At 40.4% G+C, this 14721-nt stretch overlaps 1 protein-coding gene across 1 annotated transcript; it reads left to right on the top strand.

Annotated features, from left to right (window-relative positions):
* The first annotated feature begins 245 nt into the window (after nucleotides 1-245).
* On the top strand, nucleotides 246-3754 carry LOC129838404 (troponin I, slow skeletal muscle-like). The gene is made up of 6 exons (XM_055905328.1): nucleotides 246-256; nucleotides 445-538; nucleotides 1141-1272; nucleotides 2358-2447; nucleotides 2754-2930; nucleotides 3273-3754. The coding sequence occupies exons 1-6, from the start codon at nucleotides 246-248 to the stop codon at nucleotides 3351-3353; spliced, it is 585 nt and encodes a 194-aa protein (XP_055761303.1). The 3' UTR covers nucleotides 3354-3754.
* Nucleotides 3755-14721: the final 10967 nt, after the last annotated feature.

The raw sequence follows: 14721 nt of genomic DNA, 5'->3' as shown, positions 1-14721 counted from the left end.
ATGCGTATGAATAGCCACACTGACATCTTGGCAACAGCTTGTGCGACTTAACATGTTAGACACAATAATCTATTAGCAATTACTGAGCAATTGTCGTGTCACAAGGCCATTTGTCTCAGGCTAACTGATAATCATCCAAATGATCCCAAGACCACTGGAGCAACACAGAAGGACTCATTTTGGTATCAATACCAAGCCACATACACAGTAGAAATGAGCCACTTGCTCTCTAAGACTGTGCTTCAATGAATCCTTGGTGATTTGGTAGCAGAGCATTACATTATATTACATTAGGAACCACAGCTCATCCTAATCAACAGAGACAGGCTGTTGTATGCTCTGTAGCGCCGCTATGATAGAGACCACATATGACTATAGGCTAACATCATCAGTGACTGTAATGAATGAGCCTACCTACATATGAAGATGTGCTAACATCATTAGTGACTGTAATGAGCCTATTATACACCTGTTATGTCTCATCTCTCTCTTCCAGAAAAAGACAAAGTACTCAGCAACCCGCAGGTTACTGCTGAAGGTAGGTCGGTCTGGTGGGAGTGAAAAATAAACTTTATTGATAGTACTGATAGCACATGTATGTTTAGCAGGCTGCATATGACTAGTACACATGTTCAGATGTAGGATCTTAATTTGACCTACAGCATATTGTCACAGCAAATAATCTGGATCCGGCCCAAAATGTTCACATTTTGACGGTGAGGAAATATTTTCAGTGCGTCACTCCGGACCTCATTGAAGACTGAATGTGGGCCCCGGGGCAAAATTAGTTTGACACCCCTGCTTTAGTCGATAATGTTGCTTGATAGGTGGTTAGGCTATTACCTTGACAAAAGTAGGCTGGATGAAAAGTGCAATATTGTTAATATAACTGTGTGCTAGTGTGGGTTTTCAGTGAATTTATGTCAATCACAAAATTCTCAGCACCAAAGAATGATCAAATTAAGATCCTACATCTGTACACACACAACAACAACATACAAGTGCCTTGAAAATCATGTTCACCAAAACTGAAATAAGTAAAAGTCAAAAAAACACTTGAAAACACAACATTTTGCACATCAGTTGAACTATGAATTGTATTGTCTTATTTTTAAGTTGTTCAGCCATGTTTCCCTATAGCAAAAACTGCTGAAGAAAGCTGGGGTCTTGCTGGTCCAGGAGCAAAGCAACAAGGTGACGGAGCGGGAAAGCACCTTGAATGAGAGAGTACCACCACTGAAACTCTCCGGCCTATCTGTGCAAGAGCTTCAGGTACACTAACATAACTCTAAGGCCTAAGGTTCAAGTACCTATATAGTGTTTCCTAAGGACTCGAAGCGAGGCGACCATCTCTGTCGACACCATCCTGCACTTCTATTGTCCAGAGTGTATATGGCTCTGGTCAGAGATGGGCAGTATTTAAATTTGTCATTTGTATTTTACTGGCCTGAACTACAATCCAATGTATTTTGTAACAAGATACAGTACTTTTGAGACCTGCTTTTTAATTTATTTTTATTTTGTACTTTTTTTTGTAAAAATATTTTTTTTATAGCAGTTCACAATTTTTTGGCCTCCTTTCACCCTTCATTGGTATCAGAAGTCTGATGGCACTATGGTGTGATAAAAGTGTCTGGGAAATTATCAATATGTAAATGTACAACAATTAACACTTGCAAAGCATGCAGGGAATTATTCTAATGACCTCCTCCCCCGAAACAAGGCCAAAACTAATAACCAGTGTGCTTTGCAATTGTTTCTTTTTACATTTTGCTCATTTAGCAGACACTCTTCTCCAGAGTAATTTACAGTCAGCGCATTCACCTAAGGTAGATAAACAACCACATATCACAATCATAGTAAATAAATTAAATAAAAATGTTACCATTACTGAGAATGTTGTTGTAGTGAAGGCGTGTAGTTGCAAAGGTATTTGAAAATACTTAAAATAGCTGTGTTTTGATTACGCCCCTTGAAAAAGATTTTGCTATTTTATTTTGATACATTGGTCTTTAGAGTATTTTTTAATTGTAACAAGATAGTATCTTTTCCCGTTTTTGGCTCTGGTCAAAAGTAGTAGGGAATAAGATGCTATTTGGTGTGCAGATAGTAACCATCCAAGCTTACATTGTCTGGACTTATTCCCTGAGGCGCTGTTGGTAAAGAACACCATCTCCCTTTTTGTTTAGACGTGTCAAAATAAAAAATAAATTGTAGCACCCTTCTACCCGTCTCATTGATGAATGAGTGGAATTTTAAAGTGGTGGCTTTTGTAGTTTTTTTTTATGCATCCTCCCACAGTACTTTTTCAACGGTCTTTGGTGGCTTATAGATGACTGAGTCTTTTTTCTTCACAGGAACTCTGTAAGGAACTGCACAGGAAATGTGACACAGTGGATGAGGCACGATACGATATCGAAGCAAAAGTGCTCAAGAATGAGAAAGAGGTTTGTTTTTTTGTAATGTAAATGAAATAAGTGTACGCTGTCAGATTCAGGACAGTTACCTGAAGTTACCTGAGATCTATGAAAGTGCCTCCAAGTGTATTTCGTTGAACATAACTATTTTTATACTGACTATTCTATTCTATTGGTGATTTCAATATTCTAGAAGTTCCAAAAGTGCCACAAAATACTTTCTTTCTCAAATGAAAGCCTTTTCATGTTCATTGAAATGCCAAGACCCTAAATGGCAACATGCTTAGCTTATAAGGGTACAGGAGGGTGAACCTTTTTGCTGTGTGAACATCTCAGCTCGTGGACCTGAATGCAAAGATCAACGAGCTGAAAGGGGGGAAGCGACCTAACCTCAAGAGGGTCAAGAAGTCTGCCGACGCTAAGCTGGGGGCTCTGACTGAAGCCAAACTCAGCTCCAAGGCAGACTTCAAGTCCAACCTGAAGACAGTCAAGAAGGACAAGAAGGAAGAGGAGGTAAGACTGGGAAGTTTAGAAATAAACATACAATGGCTTTTGGTAATGTCATAGTTTATAGCTCTGTTTCAGCTGGCACGGTATTTTCTTTGTACGAACTACACAAACAGGTGGTAACAATGGGTACTTAGTCCAAATAATTCAACACATTTGGGTAAAGGTTTGATTCAAGTGATACTGATCAAGACACAGCGATCATTGCTGTGTCTGAGTCGTGTTCGATCATCCAAACTGTACGTGACCATGGTAACCAGGCCATCATTGTAAATAAGATGTTTTTTTTAATTGACCTGCCTGGTAAATTAAAGGTTACATTTGAAGGACTGTACATTCTCTTCACAGAAAGCGGACCCGGGTGACTGGCGGAAGAATGTGGAGTCTATGTCTGGAATGGAGGGCAGGAAGAAGCTTTTCAATAGCTGAAACAGTTCAAATACACTGGCTCTGTAGAGATCTGTGGCTGCATTACCTGATTGTTTACTAAATCATATTTGGGATTTTCCTAAAAATATATGTTTGCAGTGAGATTGTGTGTTTTGGAGGAAAGTAATGAAGTGTGAGGTATTTTACACTGAAAACTGTGGGAACTATAAAGACTGTGGGAACTAATCAATATTTTTATTAAAAACTACTTAGTGTGGGCTACTTGATTTCATGTTTGATTTAGATTCCTATAAAGAGAAAATAGTTGAATGTGGAACAACCTAATATACTCATTATATCAGTTCATTTTGTAAATATTCATTTCCAGTTTGTTATTAAAACACCAATTATTCTGTTTGGGTTAATCTGCCAATATTTATGATTAAAAAAAATATGATGAAGTTGGTTCTCTTTCATGTTGTTTACTTTAGCCATAATGCAATATGAAAATCTTAAAACGCATACAGTGTGGATGCTGTTAATTAAATGGATAAGCCACTCAATGTGTAGTGTTGGATTTTCAAGAGCAGTTCTCCTTTCAGACTGTGGGTGACACCACAGACAAGCTAATGTACTGTTTAACCGAGGTTGCCATTTTCACCTCTGTCACTTCAGTTCAATCCTATCACCACTAGGGTGTATTATAGCATTACCCTTACATTTAAAAGTGGACCTGTGGGTGGTTTGTGCTTACAAATGAAACCTGGAGGTATCATTCACTATCACTGATCTTTGGTTATCAATGGCAAAGTCAGCTGGGCCAAAGAGTACTAGCAAAGCAAAGAGACGTTTGAATAGTTGCGTAGTTCGGGTGAATTATACCATTAAAGCGAACGACACTGGTGGAATTCAGCAGACATAAACATAAGCAGTTTCTATAATGGGTACCATACTGCGACCAATATGCTGCTACAAATGACCTATAAAACCAGTCATAAGAGTGTCTAAGTCCATAGTGCTGTATTGGAGAGGGGAGGCAATGTTTTGGCAGAGAAAGAGCTGGCTAGAGGCAGGGAAGGGCAGTATGGAACAATGCATCCTCTCTGCAGATCATACAGATGGTACAGAGGCCCACATAGGTGTGTGACCTGCCATAGGGGCACAAAGGGTGGAGGAAGTCAAGCAGTATGCTTCTGTAAATATGCATTCATTTTTATATGGATGTGATGTGTTATAGTTTTTCTGTGATAAAGGACAGCTACTGTCCCCAACCCTTTCCACAGCTCTCTTTGGCATGAGACACATTTGCCTGTGCAGGTGGGAAAATGGTCAAGGCAAATGTGATCGGAGTAAACATTTACAATGTCTTAGAGAGACTCAAACTATAAACATTCGGTATCCCATTTGTTGTGGGAGACACACTATATTCATTTTGTTTCTATTTACTGTACAGTACAATGTGATTCTTCGGGTTGATGATACTCCTCTAATAAAGTTGTTTTTTACATTTTATGATTAGCAGATGGCCCAGTTTTAAATGAAAGCAGATGCGGGCTCCGTAGTAATATTAAACATCCCAAACAATGTTATATGTGACCTTGCTGTGACTGGACTGCAGGAAGGACTTCAAAGGTTTATGGTATGTTGCTGTACTGTGTGTCACTGTGATTTAGACTGAAAAAAATCAAGAAACAAGGCTTAAGATCCACTTTGAGTACATGTACAGGGCTGGTATTAAAATTAATTGCTCAACATGCAGTGGCCCGCAAAGCTTTGATGGGCTCATACAGCATCAATAGACAGCTTGGCCAGGCTTGTAAGATACAATAAATGCCTAGGCTACATTGAAGTGTGGGAAATCTATTTTGCTATAAAAGAAGTATGCTATTCACTGCTCTCTCTTCCATGTCTGGCAATCCTTGTCAATGTAATATTTCCTTTCAGCAGTCGCCCTGTAAAATGCATGCATTCTATACCAACTTAGTGACATTTCCTTAAATCACAGTCAACAAGGGTTACCCACTAGGGAGGTTGTTGAAATCATTCTGTCAGAACTGACAAATTAAAGTACCCAGACTGCCATTTATGGGCATCAGTCGACAGGGCAAGATCACCGGAGGGCCATGGGGGAGATGCTCCTGAAGGCCCAATGAAAGTAGTGACCTGAACCCCATGCTGAGAGAGGAGAAACTCAGCAGATGTGTCGAGGAGTGGTTATTGGCGCTTCCTATGGAGCATAGGCTATGTTGGGCACGTGCCATGGCCCATCACACTTGACAGTCTCTGAAGTCTCCTCCTTGTCATGGTGATGGTGATGGCTCCCCACCTGCTCGGAATGGAGATGGCTCAGTTACTGTAAAGGGCTGTGCTGCTTCGTGTGATTTAAGATGCACCTGTGCGTAGGCTACATACCTCAAATGATATAAACGTCATTGTCCCGTTTCATCACAAGGGTGTTTTCTCACTTGATCCCTTTCAGACAATGTTTGTGATACCAGTTCGGGGGGAAATTGTGCTGCGTGAACACTTCAAAAGGAACTCCGAACCCTCAAAAGAGCCCTGAAGCGAACCGAACTTGAGACCATCTTGAGAGGTGGTCTGAATTCGTTGCGCTTGAATTCCGCGGTCCGGTTCCTTTTTATTAGGACAATGTGAACACAGAGCTCCCAAAGGTTCGCTTTTCATTATTCCCGCACCACACACTAGACTACTGCAACACCGTTTCCCCTGCCATAACCCTCACATTGGTGCCACTAAAGAGAGATGATGACTTGCAGGTTCGCGGGGGGGAAAAAACGTGTGCTGTTTATGGATATTGATTATCGATTGTCAAGGACGCGCAGATATTCCAAAATTAGTTTTTAGTTCAGATTATTTCTTTGCAATATGTGATCTATAGGTTAAGAGAGATTCATAAACTGTTTATTGATTGTGTGGTTTGAATAGTGTGAGACGACAACCTATTTGATGAAAATCACAACATAGGGTACAAAATCTATTCTAGCTCTTAAAGGGCCAGTAGCCTACCTTGAGTGTACAAATACAGTATTATTTATTCTGCAGTTATTCTATTGCTATTTATTCTGTTACCAATCACATTTACATGTTAATAGTATCTTCTGATTGCAATTATTATGTCTCATATTTTAACTAAATGCAGTCTCTTAGCTTCCAAAATGTAAGTGGGTATATCTAGATGTCCGGTAACGCATTCTGATTAAATGGCTTGTCCTGCACTTTGTAAAAACCCAGAATGCATGTTGTAAAACGATCTTAGTTCTTTTCTAAACATAGCAATGTGAATGCAAAGAGGACTCGGCCCACAAAATAGGTGAAGTGAATTTAGGAAAGAGTTGAGTACTCATTCAAAGGTAAGGGCTTTTCTGTACCCCAGAGTTGACTTTAAAAAGGACTGAGATTGGATCTTTTAAAGTGGACTATATGTGAAAACACCCTAATTTATGTCAGATTAGTCAACAACTGAGGCCTCATTTTTCAGTTTCATTATTAAACTCCACTGTAACTTATGGGAACAACTAACATTATTCAACCACATTCCATGTTCAACGTTTTATATTCTCTGCCACGATTTCTAGGTATAGAGCTGAAGATGTAAGTAAGATGGATTTTCTGTATGTGCTTTAGCCTTATAGCTGGGGATGACGGTGTCCCCCAGGGATGTGTTCTGGTGCACCTTGAATATGTGGAAGAGGTGGAACCTGAGCCAGGTGGGTCACCGCTAGGCCTTCTAATCTCTCTGTGGGCCCGTAACACGCTACATAGAATTGATCGTAATAAATCATTTGACATAATGCAGAGTGGAAATTAGCCATAGAGGGAGGTCATAGGGGGATGGAGTAGGGATATGTTCAGTCCCATATACGAATTCATCATGCAGCTTAAAAAAACGAGTATCCACAGAAGGGGCTTGGGTTTCACGAGAGCTGTGGGGGATTTGGGAGATTAAGCACATGGATGGATGTTATGTTACGGTCATGCTTTATTCTGTTTCATTTCGAATGTCTGGTTCAATAACAGTGTTCATTCATGAATGAAAATGTAACACGCTTTTCTCTCACATTTTTCAAGTACAGTGTCTTTTTTGTCAATCTACTATGCTGTCACTTGCCGTGCTTGTGTTGAGGCTAAGCACACATAATCCACTACAACTTTGTAACAACCTTACCACAATGTTTCATTAGTGTCAAACAGCTTTACAGCAGCGCATTTACAAAAACGTTGTATTTTTACTAGGATTCATTCCCCACAATTCACTAAAACTGGGAACGCTGCTCTGGAGACCGATTTGTGAAGCTGACGTTCTCAGACTAATCTTTTCTTTGTCCATGGTCCGAGGAGGACCAAAGGTCAATGTTGAGTCAACCATGAGACCAGAAGCTCCGGGAGTGGAGCCTTGACTGTGGCTACAGCTGGGCATCCATCCTCAGGTTGACTAAACATAGGGAGGAGAAAGCCCAGCGTAAATCCACCCTGTCTTTGATGTGGGCCGTGGTGTTGGACATTTGTTTTTCTGCCGTGGTGCTGGAGGTCAACACAGCTGCTCATCTGCCTGCAGATTTTGGGTGTTTGTTTTTTCCGTAACACCTTGCTCAGAGAACTCCCTGATTGTGGTGTTTAAAAAAAAAACTGTCTACTAGACTGACACACAATTAAATAAAATAAAATAAAATTGTATTGGTCGAGTACACATTTATTGCAAATGTTATTGCGGGCATAGCGAAATGCTAATGTTCCTAGCTCCAACAGCGTAGTAATACCTACAAATACAAAACAACACACGCAAATCACCCCCAAAATTAAGAATTTTAGAACAAGTAGTGTCAGAGTCTGGAATATAAATATATATGTACAGTGACTTCAGAAAGTATTCACACCCCTTGACTATTTACACATTTTGTTGTGTTACACAGTAGGATTACCATATAATAATTTTAGTTTTTTGTTAATCGACCTAAACAAAATATTCTGTAATGTCAAAGTGGAAGAAAAATTTAAACATTTGTAAAAAATGTATGGAAAAAAATTGATAAGAATTCAACCCCCAGAGTCAATACATGTTAAAATCACCTTTGGCAGTGATTACAGCTGTGAGTTTTTCTGGGTAAGTCTTTAAGAGCTTTGCCCACCTAGGTTGTACAATATATGCACATTATTATTTTGTAAAATTTTCAAGCTATTTATTGATCATTGCTAGACAGCCATTTTCAAGTCTTGCCATAGATTTTCAAGCCAATTTAAGTAAAAACTGTAACTATTACACTCAGGAACATTCAAATCCATCTTGGTAAGCAACTCCAGTGTATATTTGGCCTTGTGTTTTAGGTTATTGTCCTGCTGACAGGTGAATTTGTCTCCCAGTGTCTGTTGGAAAGCAAACTGAACCAGGTTTTCATCTAGGATTTTGCCCGTGCTTAGTTTTATTCCGTTTCTTTTTATCATAAAAATATCCTTAGTTGATGCCGATGAGACAAGCTTACCCATAACATGATGCAGCCACCACCATGCTCGAAAATCTGAAGAATGGTACTCAGTGATGTGCTGTGTTGGATTTGCTCCAAACATAATGCTTTGTATTCAGGACATAAAGTTAATTTCTCTACCACATTTTTTTCAGTTTTACTTTAGTGCCTTATTGCAAACAGTATGCATGTTTTCAAATATTTTTATTCTGTACAGGCTTCCTTCTTTTCACTCTGTCATTTAGGTTAGTATTGTGGAGTAACTACAATGTTGTTGATCCATCCTCAGTTTTCTCCTATCACAGCCAATAAACTGTAACTGTTTTAACGTCACCATTGGCCTCATGGTGAATTCCCTGAGTGTTTTCCTTCCCCTCCGGCAACGGAGTTAGGAAGGACGTCTGTATCTTTGTAGTGACTGGGTGTATTGATACACCATCCAAAGTGTAATTAATAACTTCACCATGCTCAAAGGGATATTCAATGTCTGCTTTTTGTATTTTTACCCATCTACCAATAGGAGCCCTTCTTTGCGAGGCATTGGAAATCCTCCCTGGTCTATGTGCTTGAATCTCTGTTTGAAATTCACTGCTCAACTGAGGGACCTTACAGATAATTGCATGTGTGAAGTACAAAGATGAGATAGTAATTCAAAAATCATGTTTAACACTATTATTGCACACAGAGTGAGTCCATGCAATTTATGTGACTTGTTACGCACATTTTTACTCCTGAACTTATTTAGGCTTGCCATAACAAAGGGATGAATACTTATTGACTCAAGACATTTCAGCTTTTCATTTTTAACTCATTTGTAAAGATTTCTAAAAACGTAATTCCACTTTGACATTATGGGGTATTGTGTGTAGACCAGTGACACAACATCTCAATTCCATCCATTTTAAATCCAGGCTGTAACACAACAAAATGTGGATAAAGTCAAGGGGTGTAAATACCTTCTGAAGGCGCTGTATGATGGTGTGTACAGAGACTATGGACAGTATATGAATAGGAATGGTGTGTACAGCAATACTGTAGTTATATAGGATCAGCCTTGACCAGAGTACAGTATTTACATATAAAGTGGGTAAAACAGTATGTAAACATTATTAAGTGACCAATGTTCAATAACCAAGTACATAGGGCAGCAACCTCTAAGGTGCAGGGTACAGTAATAGTAATAGTGACTAAAGTTCAGGGCAGGGTACTGGGCGGAGGCCGGCTAGTGGTGACTGTTAATCAGTCTAATGGCCTGGAGATAGAACCTGTTTTTCAGTCTCTCTCTTCCAGGTTTGATGCACCTGTACTGTCTCTGCCTTCTAGATGGTTGCAGGGCGAACAGGCTGTGGCTCGGGTGGCTTTCAATGGTGCATCAGTAGAAGTGTGTGAGGGTCTTACATGCTGACCACACCGGCCGTGCTGCGTGAGCGAGGGTTGCAAAATAAGTGTACACATACATGTTATTCAATCATTTAATCCAAACTAGTCTTGCGCATCAAAGAGCATCTGCATTGCCAGGCGCTAAAATATTTTAGACACTTGACACGATGCAAGTCCTGCCTCTCCCACCTCCTCATTGGTTTTTAGGAGCATATACCCACATGGGGGATTAAAAGACGAACAAGGTCCACACTCCAGTCCAGTTGATTGCAGTAATGCATCTTAAGGTTGCTTGCCAACGCCATATAAAATCCACAGAAGAAGAAGACTGAACTAGGAGAAATGATCTGTGGATACATTTTTGACGTAGAGAACACACGATTTTGTGTGACTCAAAATGGGTCGATATTCAACAAAGATCCAGCAACAAAGAAAAATACCTTTTACATTTCAGAAAAATAACAACGCAATGTTTATATCCCAGGACAAGCAACAGCAAGCTAGCTAATTGTCCATGTTTCATGTGTTTCGACCTGTCCCCAAATGAATATAGTTGGTTCAGAGTTCGTTTTCATATTTCAACCTGCATGTCCTGATCGCGTCTGGTGTGGATGGACGAAATCAACATGCGTGTGTGCCCGGTGTAGTCACCATGTTAGGGGCCGAGCCAAATATCGTCAGCCTCCTGAGGTTGAAGAGCGCTGTTGCACCTTCTTCACCACACTGTCTGGATGGACCATTTCAGGTTGTCAGTGATGTGCACACCTAGTAACTTGAAGCTTTTTACCCTCTCCATCAGATTGTGGTTGACTACTTTATTTTAAGAATGTGAAAAGTCAGAATAATAGTAGAGAGAATGATTTATTTCAGCTTGCAATTCTTTCATCACATTCCCAGTGGGTCAGAAGTTTACATACACTCAATTAGTATTTGGTAGCATTGCCTTTAAATTGTTTAACTTGGGTCAAACGTTTCAGGTAGCCTTCCAAAAGCTTCCCACAATAAGTTGGGTGAATTTTGGCCCATTACTCCTGACAGAGCTGGTGTAACTGATTCAGGTTTGCAGGCCTCCTTGCTCGCACACGCTTTTTCAGTTCTGCCCACACATTTTCTATAGGGTTGAGGTCAGGGCTTTGTGATGACCACCTTGACTTTGTTGTCCTTAAGCCATTTTTCCACAACTTTGGAAGTATGCTTGGGGTCATTGTCCATTTGGAAGACCCATTTGCGACCAAGCTTTAACTTCCTGACTGATGTCTTGAGATGTTGCTTCAATATATCCATATAATTTTCCTCCTCATGATGCCATCCATTTTGTGAAGTGCACATCCTGCAGCAAAGCACCCTCACAGCATGATGCTGCCACCCCCGTGCTTCACGGTTGGGGATGGTATCCTTCGGCTTGCAAGCCTCCCCCCTTTTTCCTCCAAACATGACGATGGTCATTACGGCCAAACATTTCATTTTTTTTATCATCAGACCAGAGGACATTTCTCAAAAAAGTACGATCTTTGTCCCCATGTGCAGTTGCAAACCGTAGTCTGGCTTTTTTATGGCTTCTTCTTTGCTGAGCGGCCTTTCAGGTTATGTCGATATAGCACTTGTTTTACTGTGGATATAGATACTTTTGTACCTGTTTCCTCCAGCATCTTTACACGGTCCTTTGCTGTTGTTCTGGGATTGATTTGAACTTTTCGCACTAAAGTACATTCATCTCTAGGAGACAGAACACGTCTCTTTATTGAGCGGTATGACGGCTGCGTGGTCCCATGGTGTTTATACTTGCGTACTATTGTTTGTACAGATGAACATGGTACCTTCAGGCGTTTGGAAATTGTTCCCAAGGATGAACCAGACTTGTGGAGATCTACAATTTTTCTTGGCTGATTTCTTTTGATTTTCCCATGATGTCAACCAAAGAGGCACTGAGTTTGAAGGTAGGCCTTGAAATACATCCACAGGTCAACCTCCAATTGACTCAAATGATGTCAATTAGCCTATCAGAAGTTTCTAAAGCCATGACATCATTTTCTGGAATTTTCCAAGCTGTTTAACGGCACAGTCAACTTAGTGTATGTAAACTTCTGACCCACTGGAATTGTGAGAATTATAAGTGAAATAATCTGTCTGTGAACAATTGTTGGAAAAATTACTTGTGTCATGCACAAAGTAGATGTCCTAACCGACTTGCCAAAACTATAGTTTGTTAACAAGATATTTGTGTAGTGGTTGAAAAACGAGTTTTAAATACTCCAACCTAAGTGTATGTAAACCTCCGACTTCAACTGTATTTCCTAGAAAGGAAGGGGTATATTTCATTGGGACCGAGCTCCTGCCATCCAGGACCTCTATACCAGGCGGTGTTAGAGGAAGGCCCTAAAAATGGTCAAAAACTCCAGCCACCCAAGTCATAGACTGTTCTCTCTGCTACCGCATGGCAAGAGGTACCGATGCACCAAGTCTGGAACCAACAGGACGCTGAACAGCTTTTACACCCAAGCTGTAAGACTGCTAAATAGTTAGTTAAAAGGATCCACCCCTTTTTTTCAATTTTCGCCTAAAATGACATACCCAAATCTAGCTGCCTGTAGCTCAGGACCTGAAGCAAGGATATGCATATTATTGACACCATTTGAAAGCAATAACTTGGAAGTTGTGGAAATGTGAAATTAATGTATGAGAACATAACATATAACGCATGTCTATTTTTTTGGTACCATCATCTTTGAAATGCAAGAGAAAGGCCATAATGTATTATTCCAGCCCAGGCACAATTTCGACTTTGATCACTAGATGGAGGCAGTGTATGTGAAAGTTGTAGACTGATCCAATGAACCATTGCATTTCTGTTCAACATTTTGAAACCAAGACTGCTCAAATGTGCCTAATTGGTTTATTAATAACTTTTCAAGTTCATAACTGTGCACTCTCCTGGTGTTCTTTCTCTGTAATATCTCATGTAAATTGGACAGTGCAGTTAGATTAACAAGAATTTAAGCTTTCTGACAATATCAGGTATGTCCTGGGAAATGTTCTTGTTACTCACAACCTCATGCTATTCGCATTAGCCTACGTTAACTCAACCGTCCCGCGGGAGACCCACCCATCCTGTAGAGGTTTTAAATAGTTAACCAAATAGCTACCCGGACTATAGACCCTTTTTGCACCAACTTTTTTTTTTTCTATTATTTCTCAATTTTCTTTCTCTCTGCATTGTTGGGAAGGGCCCGTAGGCATTTCACTTTTAGTCTACACCTGTTGTCTCGGAAGCATGTGACAAATAAAATGTAATTTGATTTGATTTGGCATAGCATAAACCACAGTGTATTGCTGAGGTAAACACCTGAGATCATGATGTAATTATGGCATGAACCACAACGGCCTGCAGAGCTCCGTGTTATTAAAACAACCACTGTATCAACATGCCTCGGCCAAATCCTATTCTAAGCAATCAAATGATGCATGAGAGTGGTTTTGCGTGAGAATAGTGGAGGTTGGGGATTTGTGGGGCTAGGAATTTGTGAGTAAAGGAGAAGGGGAAATGTGCCTGTCTGAATTCTCTAACTTGAGGTTAAACACCTGGGACTTTTTCTCGATTTACGCAGAGAGCAAACAATCGTAGTTTGTGTTTGTTGGATTTGTCTGATGTGAGCAAGGTTGATTGGAATTCTGTTCATACAGAGAATTACAAAAATCTAACGAACAAACACTTTGTCACACACATAAAGTGATACTCTCTCACACACACACACAACATATTTCTTACACCGTAAGTGCATGGATTATGATTTAACATGTGCAATAGAGAATTCATATGCATGTACTGTATTTTTCTGGTTCGGTGGCCTCATTTGCTTAAATGCAGCCTTTGTCTATAATATCATTGTTTTAAGAGGAGAACAAAAGTGCAGAGATGCCCTTCTGCTATTTCATAGTAATCTGCAGAACACTGGCTCTATTGTTTTATTATGGGGTGGCGGCTCCTTACCAACCCACTAAGCATTTAAAGACAGCAATGTCTTTTGGACGTCTTTTTTTGTTCCTGTCCGGACCCGCCTTGATTCAAATGTAAATCAATCATAGACGTCTATGTTTGGTTCAGATTTGGTCCAGTCTGGACCGGCCATGATTTCAATGTCCACAGACCAGCGTATATTTGACCCAAACAAAGACGTCTATAATTGCTTAAGGTTTGGTCCAGTCCGGACCGGCCTTGATTTGGCCCAAACAAAGAAGTCTAAAATTGGTTCAGATTTGGTCTGGTCCGAACCTGAACATATCTGAACCAATCATAGACATCCATGTTTCACAAGTTTGGACAGCACAGTACAGCTCCGTCTAATTCTCCCATCTCTCTCCTTTTCTCTCCCATCCCGGAGGACCTGAGCCCTAGGACCATGCCTCAGAACTACCTGGCCTGATGACTCCTGGCTGTCCCCATCCCAAGTCCATCTCGTCATGCTGCTGATACAGTTTCAGCTGTTCTGCCTGCGGCCATGGAACCCTGACCTGTTCACCGGACGTGCTACCTAGTCCCGAACATGCTGTTTTCGACCTTATTTCTCCCT

The sequence above is a fragment of the Salvelinus fontinalis genome, chromosome 39 (genome assembly GCF_029448725.1).
Source record: "Salvelinus fontinalis isolate EN_2023a chromosome 39, ASM2944872v1, whole genome shotgun sequence".
NCBI lineage: Eukaryota > Metazoa > Chordata > Actinopteri > Salmoniformes > Salmonidae > Salvelinus > Salvelinus fontinalis.
This window is presented reverse-complemented; position numbering and strand designations above follow the sequence as displayed.